General features: G+C 44.9%; 1 protein-coding gene across 5 annotated transcripts in view; it reads left to right on the top strand.

Moving 5' to 3' along the window:
- The window catches only part of TRAPPC10 (trafficking protein particle complex subunit 10), an 88,852-nt gene that overhangs the window by 31,932 nt on the left and 44,185 nt on the right, over positions 1-12,735 (top strand). For 4 of the 5 annotated variants that reach the window (XM_060297706.1, XM_030835543.2, XM_060297704.2 and 1 more), the window contains 2 exons: positions 212-347; positions 9,101-9,297. In XM_060297706.1, the coding sequence (XP_060153689.1) occupies positions 212-347; positions 9,101-9,297 (333 nt within the window). Of the gene's footprint in view, positions 1-211; positions 348-9,100; positions 9,298-12,275; positions 12,384-12,735 lie in introns of those variants that run through there. The other variant, XM_060297708.1, reaches the window with a different exon arrangement.

The following is a 12,735-nucleotide window of genomic DNA, read 5'->3' as shown; positions in this document are numbered from 1 at the left end:
ATGGGGAGCCTTGACATGTCCATGTGGGCTGTGTTTAAACTAAGTTACAGCGTCTTTTCGGATAGCATATGTAATCGCTACAGTTCAGGCTTAGTGCCCTATCTGTACTTCTGAACTCATAGATGTGATTAAATTGTTGTTGTCGTTTTCTCCTTTTCTTTCTGCTAAACATTCTCATTTTTCTCAGTGACTTGTTAAAAATTGTTTATAGGTCCTATGGCCGAGCTCCAAAGATGATTCACCTGGAATCTAACTTTGTTCAATTCAAAGAGGAGCTGCTGCCCAAAGAAGGAAACAAGGCTCTGCTCACATTCCCCTTTCTTCATATTTACTGGACGGAATGCTGTGTAAGTATTCATTTAAAGGGAAAAGTTACAAGAACGTGTCTTGGAATGGGGTTAAGATTCAGAGGTCTGGGTTTTGCTAAGACAGCTATACTTTTTGAAATTTACTTTTTAATTTTAATTTTTTGGTAGTCTTCTCTTTTCTCCATCCTTCAGCCAAGCATGTGGCTTTGCCGTGGCCTGTTTTCTGCTCTGGCCCAGCGCGGGGCACTCGTGGTGATCACCAAATATAGTCTTACTTGTGTTTCCAGTTCTTGTGAGCCATCTCACTGTAGCCTAGTGGGCACTAGGTCTTTTTAATATTTACTTTCAGCTTTGTTTTCATAACACCCTGTACTCAGCTTTGTTTTCATAACACCCTGTACTCACCATCACGACAGTTACTGTACTTACAAATCCTTGTTTGTCTCTGGTTCTGGTTTGCGGGCTCTCTGGGGGCAGGGGACTGTGTCTCCTAACTCACGATCCGTGTCTGGTGCAGGAGGCGCTCTGGGACGCCCATCGAGTGAGGGACGCTGCAGCTGCGGGCACTGTGGCCTTCACTCGTACTTGGCAGTTCTGTGTTTGTGAACCCATTCTTGATGGAATTATTGTTTCATGAACGAATAGAAAATTCTGTGGGTCATTTCTTCCTGTCTGTTTGACTCTAATAAAACAAGCATTTAGCAATATACAAAATATGTAAATCGTTACATGCTGTGACATTTTAACTTGAAACTGAGGATGCAGAAGTAGTTTTTCTAGTTTTAATGAGAACGGACTCAAAGCTCACGCCTGTTCTCCCCTTCACCCCGTGCACCTTTTGCCTTTGCTGACTTTGCTTTGTAGCCTTTCCCAGTGGAGTCACGTGGGATGTGCTTCCTCCCGAGAACAAGTGTGATAGCACATGTGAGATGCTGTCCACCAGGGGAGCTCGTTGGAGACTTAGCGCCCAGGGTTTTTACTGGACCAGGCACATAGGCAGCCTCCGCCTGACACACAGCAAAACTCCAGGGGTGGCTAGACTCCTGGGGGAATGCAGATGTTCCGCATAAGCCATGTTGTTTGCACAGTTTATGCCCAGGGAGGCACCCCTATCACACAGTCACGGGAACCCCTCCAAAATCCAGACCAGATTGAGCCCCCAGTGATGATTCTTCCTGCACCAGTCATTACCAAGGCTTGCACATACCACTTCCCCCCAGTTTACCAGTCAGCGCTCTACTCTAGGGAAGAGCCTGTGTGGGCTTCTGTTTTATTTAGTGCTTTATAGTCAATTATCCTTACTTATTTTGGTGTTCAAGTTGTCCCGGATTTGGCCAGCGAGAGTCACTTCAAGCTGGCTCCTATGCCTTTTGAGCACTTCCTAGCTTTCTGGTACAGCAAGGTGTTCTGGGTTCTTGTCCCTTTGCTACCCTTGTGCTGGAATCAGCCATTTTTTCACAGAGCCCTGGTTCCCCTGGCACTGTGGGAGGGTCCCCGCTTCTATGCCTTTTGACTACACAGGGCTAGGGAAGCACGTGTCTTAGAAATCATGAGTTGATACTGATGCCTCTGATTTTAGCCTCTAACCCCACAGGGCTCTTTCTCGCCTTACCCTGTTCCGTGTTTATATCTACCCTGGCTCTGACGCATCAACACATTCCCTCACCTGCTCAGTCCTGCAATATGCATAGCATAGTTTCAGAATTGCTACACCTGTACTACAGCCAGAAACAAACCTGCTATGAAGAGTGCACACTTTGTTTGCCGTTCGTGCTTTCCCTAGACTGACAGTCCACATTCGTACCTGGTCGGGCTGGTCCTCTCCCAGGGGTCATTCTCTTCAGTGTTTGCCTAGTTGCTCTGGCATGTTTATTTTTCCACATGGATTTTAGTATCAAATTACTTTTCTAAGTATTTTACTTTTTAGTTGCTATTGTCAACGGGGTTTTCTCTCCCATTATATCTTCTAGTTGGTTATTTTTTTTGTATATGAAGACGTTGATTTTTTTCATGTTAACCTTACTGGATTCTTTTATTGTTTGAGTTAGTTTTATCATTGGTTCTCTAGGCCCCAAAGTCTAGGGTTTTCCAGATACCCTATCCTGTCACCTGCAGAGTCTTGTTTCTTCCTTTTCAATTCTTATGCCTCAAATTGCTTTTCCTGTTGTAAGACATTGTCTAGTAGCAGTGGAGACAGTGGGTATCTTTTCCTTGTTCCTGACTTCAGTGGGAATGCCTGTGGTGTCTCCCCACAGTAGGGCGCTGGCTATGGGAATAAGGTAAATTTGAGTGAGTGTGTGAAGGAACTTCCATCCGTTCCTATTTTCTCGAGGGTTTTTATTAGGAATACACTGTTGAATCCTGTTAAAGCCTTTCTCATACCTGGTGGAGATAATCATGATTTTTCCCACTTATATCTACTAATTTGTTGAATTACATTAATGGGTTTCTAATTATTGAACCATACTTGCATTCCTGGTATATTCCACTTGGTCAGAGTATTATTTTCTTAATGTGGTATTGGCGTCTGTTCACATTATTTAGGATTTTTTGCATGTATCAATATATTCACAAGTGATTGGTCTATAACTTTTTTTTCTGCTGTGTTTATCAGGTTTAGGTATCAATGTTATACTTGATTCATAAAAATAACTTGGAAGTTTTTGTTTTCTCTATCTGAAACAATTTACGTAGCACTAGTACTATCTGGTCTCTAGGGTTTGCTAGAGTTCTCCTGAGAAACCATCTGGACCTGGTACTTTCTTGTGGAATAGTTCCTTGATCACTTTCTGTGTCCCTTCCATGGAATTTGATCTGTTTCAGCCATTTGTCAATTTTGATAAACTATATTTTTCTTAGAAATTATACATTTCAGTTTAAAAATTTTTTTTCATTGAGGTGTATGAAGTGGTCTTTTTTCAACTTTTAAAATATGCTCTGGGGCTTCCCTGGTGGCACAGTGGTTGGGAGTCCGCCTGCCGATGCAGGGCACACGGGTTCGTGCCCCGGTCCGGGAAGATCCCACATGCCGCGGAGCGGCTGGACCCGTGAGCCATGGCCGCTGAGCCTGTGCGTCCGGAGCCTGTGCTCCGCAACGGGAGAGGCCGCAACAGTGAGAGGCCCGCGTACCACAAAAAAACAAAACAAAAAAATGCTCTGTGTCAATAGTTATTTCCCCATCATTATTTCTTATTTTGTATATTTGTGTTTTCTTCCTTTCTTCCTTGATTAAATTAGTTGTTTCTCCCCCCCCCAGAGAAACAGGAGTTTTATTTATTAATCTGATATACTATTAGCATGTTTTCTATCTCATTAATTTCTGCTTCCATTTTTATTATTTCCTTCCTTTTGTTTTCTTACAGTTTACTTTGTTCTTTTCCTAGTTTTTTTAAGTTGGGAATGCATTTATTTTCATTCTAAACTTTTTTAGTGATATAGGTCTTTAAAGATGTAAATTTAAATATATTCCCGTGTTCTGTTACTATTTTTCAGAAATTCTCTATTTTCTGTTTGTATCGCCCCTTACGCTCAATAGTTTAACAGAAAGTTTTTTAATCTCCAGAAGGAAGTTTAAAAATTTTTTCACGTTAACATTTCTAATTTTATTGCATTGTGATTAGAGTGGTGTTTTCAATATTTTCTGCTATTAGGAAAATTTTTTTTCTTTGTGACCTAATAAAGTCTTTCTGGGTGTTCCATGTGTGCTTGAGAATGTATGTTCTTTGTTTTTAGATTGTAATATTAAATATGTACCCATAAGAGCTTGTACTGATTACGTTGTTGAGGTCATTTATATTTTGTTTTGTCCACTTGATCTATCTTTAACTGACAGTGTGTATGGTAAAGTCTTCTATTATTAGAATGTTTCTATTTCTCTTGCATCTTCTGTAGTTCTGTTTTATATAGGTAGTTGATGTATTATTTAGTGCATGAATATTAATAACTATTATAATCTTTATGGAGTGAAATATGTCATCAAAAACATGGTTTCTGAGTAGTGTTTCATGTTTAGGAAGGCCTTGTCTATCTGAAGATAGTAACTGATTTTCTCCTATGTTTTCTTTTAATATTTTTATAATTGTGTTTTATATTTGGATCTGTATAGCTTCAAGTTATTTTTGTATATGATAGGAGCAGTGTGGGTTCAGTGTCTAATTTGTTGTCTAAATGGGGAGCAACTTGACCTAATATCATTTCATAATAGTCTACCTTTTCCCCACTTACTGAAAATGTCAACTTTAATTAATTAATTTTTATTTATTTATTTATATTTTTTGGCTGCATTGGGTCTTCGTTGCTGCACGCAGGCTTTCTCTACTTGTGGCGAGCAGGGGCTGCTCTTCATTGGGTTGCACTGGCTTCTCATTGTGGTGGCTTCTCTTGTGTGGAGCACGGGCTCTAGGCACGCTGGCTCAGTAGTTGTGGCACACGGGCTTAATTGCTCCGCTGATGTGAGATCTTCCCAGACCAGGGATCAAACCCATGTCCCCTGCATTGGCAGGCAGATTCTTTTTTTTTTTTTTGGCAGTACGCGGGCCTCTCACTGCCGCGGCCTCCCCTGTTGCGGAGCACAGGCTCCAGACTCTCAGGCTCAGCGGCCATGGCTCACGGGCCCAGCCGCTCCGCGGCATGTGGGATCTTCCTGGACCGGGGCACGAACCCGTGTCCCTGCATCGGCAGGTGGACTCTCAACCACTGCGCCACCAGGGAAGCCCCTGGCAGGCAGATTCTTAACCACTGCACCACCAGGGAAGTCCCATCACCTTTATTTTAAAGCAGTATCCTTTATGCACAATATTCTGGACACATCAGTTCTATTGATCATTGTCTGTTCTATGCCTGGACCAGACTTTTAATTACATTTAATTACATTTTTATAATATGTATTGATATCTGTCCTTTTAAAATAAATCTCTTGGCTAGCATGCATTTTCTCTTTCATATGAATTTTAGAATCCGATGGTTAGGTGTACAGATTTTATTTTCCAAAAATGTCTGTACCAGTATCTCCCATCCCACGTGTTCTTCTCTGCACGGCAGTGACACTCCTGCCATGAGAGCCTGGGTCTGTGTTTCCTCCAGTTGAATCTGGGTGGGTCTGACTGGCAGAAGAGAAGCTATGACTCTTGAGACTGTCCTAAAAGGGAATATATCTTTTGCTGCGTCCTCTTGGGATGCTTGCTGTCAGATCCCAGCCACCATTCTCAGAGGAAGTCAGTGCCCCTGTGGGAAGGCCATTTGGAGGTGTGCACTCCCAGCCCCAGCAGATGCTGTCAACAAGCTAGTGTCCATCAGCAGACATGTCATTGCCTTCTCTCTCCTAGCCTTCCAGTGCCACAGCTGACACCACGTGGGGCAGACGAGCTGTCCACCAAATCTCCAGGGTGCAGGTCTGTGAGCAAATCTCTGGACCACTGCGTATTGTAGTGGTTCGTTACAAAGCCATAGGTAACTGGAACAGTGACTGAAAAGAAAAACACAAAAGACTGAGGTGTTTTGATTGGGATTGTCTTGGAAAAGTTACACGTTCATCTGAGAAGAATTTTAATGATCATGAATCTTCTCCTCCGGGAACCTGGTTTGTTTCTCCATTCTTTATGGCTTTTTTATGTTTTCGTAACGTGTCATAATGTTTTTCATAAAAGTCTTGCATTTTTTTGCTAGGTGTAGTTTTTGTGGGCATTATGGATGATGGTGTTTTGTTTTCCTTAAACTTGTTTTCTAATAGGGAGCCTGTGGGGTTTTTTTGTTTTGTTTTAGTTTTTTTGTTTTGTTTTGTTTTTGTTTGTTTTGGTTTTGGTTTTGGTTTTGGTTTTTTGTGGTACGCGGGCCTCTCACTGCTGTGGCCTCTCCCGTTGCGGAGCACAGGCTCCGGACGCACAGGCTCAGTGGCCGTGGCTCACAGGCCCAGCCGCTCCGCGGCATGTGGGATCCTCCCGGACCGGGGCACGAACCTGTGTCCCCTGCATCGGCAGGCGGACTCTCAACCACTGCGCCACCAGGTAAGCCCTTTTGTTTTGTTTTATTGATAGTTTTTTAAAATTTTAATTTTAATTAATTAATTAATTTTTTTGGCCGGGTTGGGTATTTGTTTCTGTGCGCAAACTTTCTCTAGTTGCGGGAGCAGGGGCTACACTTCGTTGCGGTGCGTGGGCTTCAGTAGTTGTGGCACACAGGCTCAGTAGTTGTGGCACATGGGCTTAGTTGCTCCGTGGCATGTGGGATCTTCCCGGACCAGGGCTCAAACGTGTGTCCCGTGCATTGGCAGGCAGATTCTTAACCACTGCGCCACCTGGGAAGTTCCTATTGATAGTTTTGATTACCATCTGTTAAGAAAATTTTTTGGAGCAAGTTGACAATGTTTAGGAGTTTAGATTTAAAAGTAAAACTCTTTGTTATGTTATTCCACTAGTTGCTTTATGGTTTATAGCAGCGGTCCCCAACCTTTTTGGCACCAGGGACCGGTTTTGTTGAAGACAGTTTTTCCAAGGACCGGGGGTGGGGTGGGGGGAAAGTTCAGGTGGTGATGTGAGTGATGGGGAGCGGCAGACAAAGCTTCGCCCGTCGCTCACCTCCTGCTGTGTGGCCCGGTTCTTAATAGGCGCGGACCGGTACCAGTCCTTGGCCCGGGGGGTTGGGCAACTCTGGTTTATAGTATACACTGTAAGTTACACCTCTTTCCTTCAAATCATATTATACTACTTGGGACATAGTTCCTTCCCTTTCCATACTTGTAACTCCCTTCTCCGGCTTGGAGAAGCCAGGCACTCATTATCCTCCATTTGTTTGCTTATTGGAATCATCGCTGCCTGTGAACCTTCTCCTGTCACTGCTGTCCTGCTGCCCTGTGGCGTGGGTGCCCCCCGCTCTGGGGCTGATGCTCTGCTGGATCACCCCCTCCCCACCTCATGTGACCCATGACCTGCCTCGGAGGCCCTGCTTGCCCTGCTTGTCCTGGGACACCCCAAGCCAGCCCCCAGTCCTTCGTCATCTGCGCTGTGATGCCCTCCTCACCTGGCTTGACTCTGGTGCCGAGGCGGCTGCTCCCCACTAGGACCCCCTCGTCCCCCTTCCTTCCCTGTGATGGCATCTTCCTCTCTTGGCTGTGGTTTCCTGAGAGACCCCTTAACCTCAGTGGCTCAGCTTGGGTTCCTCTTCTGCAAAGTCAGTGAGTCTTTTTAGGAATGTTTGCTGTTTGCTCACTGTCGTGAGTGATGGACTGGGTTCTGTCCTCCCGATTCCACCAGAACTTTGGGGGACTCTGTCCAGCCGGCCGCTCAGCGAGGCCTCTTCCCGAGAGTCCCCGCAAGCTGCCCCAGAATGTCCCCAGGAGAGGGGCTGGTGTCCCCTGGGGTGCGGCCACCTCTCCTCAGTGTGGATTCTGGTGAAGGGTGCCCTGAACTGGCCCCGGGACGGCCTTGGAGCTTGTCGGGGCTCCTCACCGCCCCTTGTCCGCCCTGCGATTTGTGTCTGCGCCTTGATTTTAAAGCTGCCGGGCTCTGTGGCTGCAGCCCCCTGGCCTTTTGGTTTCACTTTCCAGGCGTCATGCATCTGGGTTTCGACAGACACCAGCATTGTAAAATCAAAGCTTCCAGTCCTAAGCACTGCCATTGCATGGAAAATACGCAGTATATGTGTATGTTATTGTTGGATATTAATTCACAGAAATGAGATTTTTGCAGGATGGTTTTCCTTTTAATTTTTAACCCAGAGATCTTTTTCAGAGTGTACTTATTTCAAATTTAAACTGAGGACATAGCAGTTTAAAAAATTTTTAAGTACTGCCTTTTGGAACTTTTCACTTATTAATTAAACGAAAGGAGGGACTTGATACAGAATTTGAGATTTAACTCATTCATGGATCAATCACGAGTGTTACTCGAGAGAGACTAAAAAATCCAGAGAAAATATAAGCAGGATAGTAAGGAATCTTTCTGTTAAAAGAGGGGAAAGCATGTATTTAGACAGTAGCTGCTAAGTATAGTTTCCAGAGGTTTTTAAGTGCCTGATATTGAAATGAGTTAAGCATCTTGGTTTTTTCACTCTGAATCTGCTTAGTGGATTGATGGAGCGTAACGTCAGTTGTAAATAGAGTTACAAAGCAAGGAACACTTCTGTTTCCCTGCTTCTCCCTGGGAGAGAACCGAGGCTCGCCTCGTTGGCGTTCGCGCAGGCGGGGTGCGCTCTTTAGCAGGCTGGTGTGTGGTGCTCTGAGTCAGGAGCAGCTTTGAGTGTTAGGCCCAGGCCGGCTCCCCTATCGCTCCATGTGAATGAGAACAACTTTCAAAAGCCCTAGAGTGTCCTCTTTACTCGGGTTCGCCTCTGAAGCTGCCTTGCCCCTGACGTGGCCTGCACGTGGCACTGAGGTTAGAGTGGTTCTGAGGGCTCCACAGCCACTCGCCTCTCCCATCAAGGCGGGGCTGTGACCGTGTTGGGACCCTGTTGTGCTTGGGCCCATGGCCTCTGGCCCTGCAGACCTGGGTTTTAAAGTCCCAGCTTAGTTAGCAGACTGTGTTGCTGTGGGCAGCTTGCTCGGCCCTTGCCTCTCCACCTCTTCCTCTGTAACGCTGGAAGACCTCCCCTCGGCGTCCCTGGTCTTGGGGACAGCGCACACCTGGGGTGTGGTGTGAGCCTGCCCAGAGTGCCAGCAGCCGGGACCAGCGCCGGGCTTTCCGTGCAGCGTCCCCATCCCGGAGCAGGAAAGCGCGCTGTCTTCTGTTATTGGACACATTTGCCATATACACTAAAGGATATTAATTAACCTGCTTTCACAGTGAATTCTTTATTTTCAGGATACTGAAGTGTATAAAGCTACAGTAAAAGACGACCTCACCAAGTGGCAGAATGTTCTCAAAGCTCATAGCTCTGTGGACTGGTTAATAGTGGTAGTTGAAAACGACGCCAAGAAAAGAAACAAAACCAACATCCTGCCCCGGACCTCTATTGTGGACAAAATAAGAAACGATTTCTGTAATAAACAGAGTGACAGGTAAGTGTATGCTTCATTTTACCTCTTTGGGCTGATGTCTGGATGATACAGTTTACTGGCTTCCGGGTGGTAGTAAATATTTGCTGTGTGAGCACCTGTCCGATGCCTGACACTTGAGCATGTGATGGGTGCTGAGGAGAAGACTAGGTCCCTCTCCTCGTGGAGTTCCTGGCCGGCTGGCAAGAAGCTCTGAACAGTCATCTGCAACGGGTTACCTGGCCGGGAGGCCCCGAGGCCTGGTGACCGTGGGAGAGACCACGGTGGGTCCCCTTGGAAGGCCGGTGATGGGTGTTAGCACAGGAAGGGCTCTGAGAAGTCTGCAGCCTGTGTACAGCAGGGCTCCTTGGGCGTTTCTTGGTGCTGGGACCCTGTGTTTTGTTTACCTTAACACCTAGTAAGAGTTCCTTAAGACAGAAGTAGTTATAAAATGCTGGTTTAGTCTTCCTCAGAAACTCTAAAAGGGAACCTGAGACTTTGGTGGCTACTTCAGCACCTGGACTTACTTTCCCCTCTTGCTCAGCCGTGTCTGCGCCCTGTTCTCTCCTGCTGGTAGCTCACTTCCTGTCTCTTCAGGAAGTGAAGAGTCCGTGCCTAGCTGTGCCGGCCAGTGCATCTCAGCACCTGGCCAGTTTAGTCTGTATCTGGCAGTTTAGCACTTGAGATGCTGGGGTTGCGGTGGTGAGCCTCGCCCCTGCTCTGATACTGCGTGGTCTAGCGGCAGAGGCGGGCATTACTTCACACCCAAGTCATCACACTTGTGGTCACCGCAGTGGCAAATGCTCAGACAGAAGGTTCCAGAGTGCGGCAAGAGCTGGGAGTAGGGGAGCTGGCCTGCTCTGGGGGCTAAGAAATGAAGGACGTGCGAGGAGTTAAGGGAAGAGATCCTGGGTGTGTGCGGCCAGGAGTCCCAACCAGACCCTGCCACGTGGCTGCCACTTGACCGCATCCTGTGTCAGGTCCACCTGATGAGCTGACAGTTCTTCGGGGAGGGAGCCACGTGTGGACTTCCTTTCTGTGTTCCACACAATGCTGGGTACACAGTAATGTTCAGACTTGCTGTATTTAAAGTTTGAGTTCGATGGTTGAGCTTACACTTTATCTTAGGGAAATCTCACTCAATCTGGACTTCTGGGGATTTTTTTCTGTGGTTTGTTATTCATACATTAGTTATCTCAAAGGAATCAGTTTAACATTCTGCTAGGTGCTCCATTACTGAGTGTCCTTTTCCTCTCTGTGGTTAGGTGTACTAACATTTTTGTTCTGAAAGAAGAGTGGACGGCAGTAAGGCCTGTAGGGAAGAGAGCAGCTTTACCATCTGAGGGGAAGTGGGCCGCAGGGAATGCTGAGACGGGGGGAGCCCAAAGTCAAACCCGAATGGCCTCTGAGTGGTGTTTTTTTGTTTTGTTTTGTTTTTTAATTAATTAACTTATTTATTTTTTGGCTGCATTGGGTCTTCGTAGCTGCACGTGGGCTCTCTCTAGTTGTGGCGAGCAGGCGCTACGCTTTGTTGCGGTGTGCGGGCTTCTCATTGCGGTGGCTTCTCTTGTTGCGGAGCACGGGCTTCTAGGTGTGTGGGCTCAGTAGTTGTGGCGCAGGGGCTTAGTTGCTCCGCGGCATGTGGGATCTTCCCAGACCATGGCTCGAACCCATGTCCCCCGCATTGGCAGGAAGATTCTTAACCACTGCACCACCAGGGAAGTCCTTGAGTGGTTTTTAATATAACAAAAGAAATCATATTTGTTTGGGATTTTGTTAAGTAAATAAATTGGTACTAATGGGGTGTGTTAGTCTAAGCTTACGAAAAGTTCAAATTGTGTAGTAATTTTTTTGAAGTGCTTATTGATTGTTTTTGTCTACGTTATAATTTTATCTAATTTCCAAAAGTATGTTTCTGCTAGGCCCATTTAAAACTAACTTGCTTTTAATGATTATTCTTTATACGAAAAATTTAACTTACTAAAATTTTTAACATTTCATCTTCAATATTTAGAGATGCCTTCTAACATTTTGATTTTCATGAATTTGCAAAGCCACCTTTGACAAGTCTGTACTTAAAAGTATAGATTTCACTTAATACAGAATGTTTTCTTTGAACAGTAAATGTATTTCTACACTATTATTGTTAGTTAGTGTATAGTAGTCCATAGTATTAATGCACTATAAGTTATTTATACAGTCCTCCGCTGGACTTATAAGTTATTGCTTACTTATTATTATAAAATTATAAACATCATTCTAGCTCAGATGTTATCTACATCCTTAATTATTTCCTTAGGATAACTCTCTAAAAGGAAAATTGCTTGGTGAAAGTTTTTGTGCATTTTCAGGCTTTTGCTAAGTGTTGCTGAAGCAGAGGGTCGTGTGTTAATTGTCTGTGCCAGCAGCGTCCCTGTGACTGGTGGAGACCCCGGCCTGGAGCTCCTTGCCATGCAGCCGCGTGCCATGTGGACGCTGCTCTACTCCAGCTCAGACTCCACCACGCCTGACTTGAGGAGCTGTTTGGGGTTCTCCCTTTCTCAGTTAACTGCGCTCGATGTGAATTTCTGAAGCATAGTTTGTTGTATTAATTAATAAGAGAAGAAGAAGATGTAGTAGAAACAGTAAATGTTGAAGGGCATAATAAGGGATAGAGAGTGTAATGAATATATTGTCTGATTGATAGGCACCAGGTCACTGAAGGAAAACATCGTTTTGGTGATTGGTATTTGTGTCAGTTTCCTTTTTCATCTACCCCTTGTAGGTATAGAGAACTCTGTGTCTGGTCAGGAATAAACAGGGATTATAATCCTTGAGAACGCCTTAAGGAGAAACTACTGAGCTGATAGACCCTCGCAGCTCATATAGTGAATAAGTACATGTGAGTCCTTTGAGGGAGGGGGCTTAGGAGTGAGCTGACTGGACCCCTTTATCTTTCAGGGGAAGAAACAGAATCTAGTGGGGATGGAATGACTGGATTAAAGCCGGCCACCGACTTAAAAATTTTCTTCTTGGTACTGATTACTCACCTGGTGGACCACCTAGACTATGGCTGTTTCACCCTTTGTCCACTGACTTATAATCCATAGCTTTAGTCCTCCCTCCAAGAGGTATGATGGAGCTCAGAGAAAATGAAACTTAGAATCTGTGCATTTTGCTACTTGCTGGTAGTTCAGGTAAAATATTTACAGAGGAGGAATGTTGAAACTCATAGCATCAATATTTAAAAGTTATTTCTGAGTTCAGATTTATTCATCTTTCTGAATTATTGTTATCAAGGATAAAGAAAGTTACCTTTTCCAATCTCTCGGATGAATGTGCTGCCTTTTCCAAATCCATTGGAAACACTTGTAATTTTATGCCTTTGATATTTTTACACCATGCATACAAAGTCTTTTTGTAGTGAAATTGTATTATACCCACAAGTTAAGCAATATCTTTCTAAGCCTTTATTTATCAAGT

This window comes from Globicephala melas, chromosome 4 (genome assembly GCF_963455315.2).
Source record: "Globicephala melas chromosome 4, mGloMel1.2, whole genome shotgun sequence".
NCBI lineage: Eukaryota > Metazoa > Chordata > Mammalia > Artiodactyla > Delphinidae > Globicephala > Globicephala melas.
The sequence above is the reverse complement of the archived record's forward strand: the minus strand, read 5'-3'. Positions and strand labels throughout refer to the sequence as shown.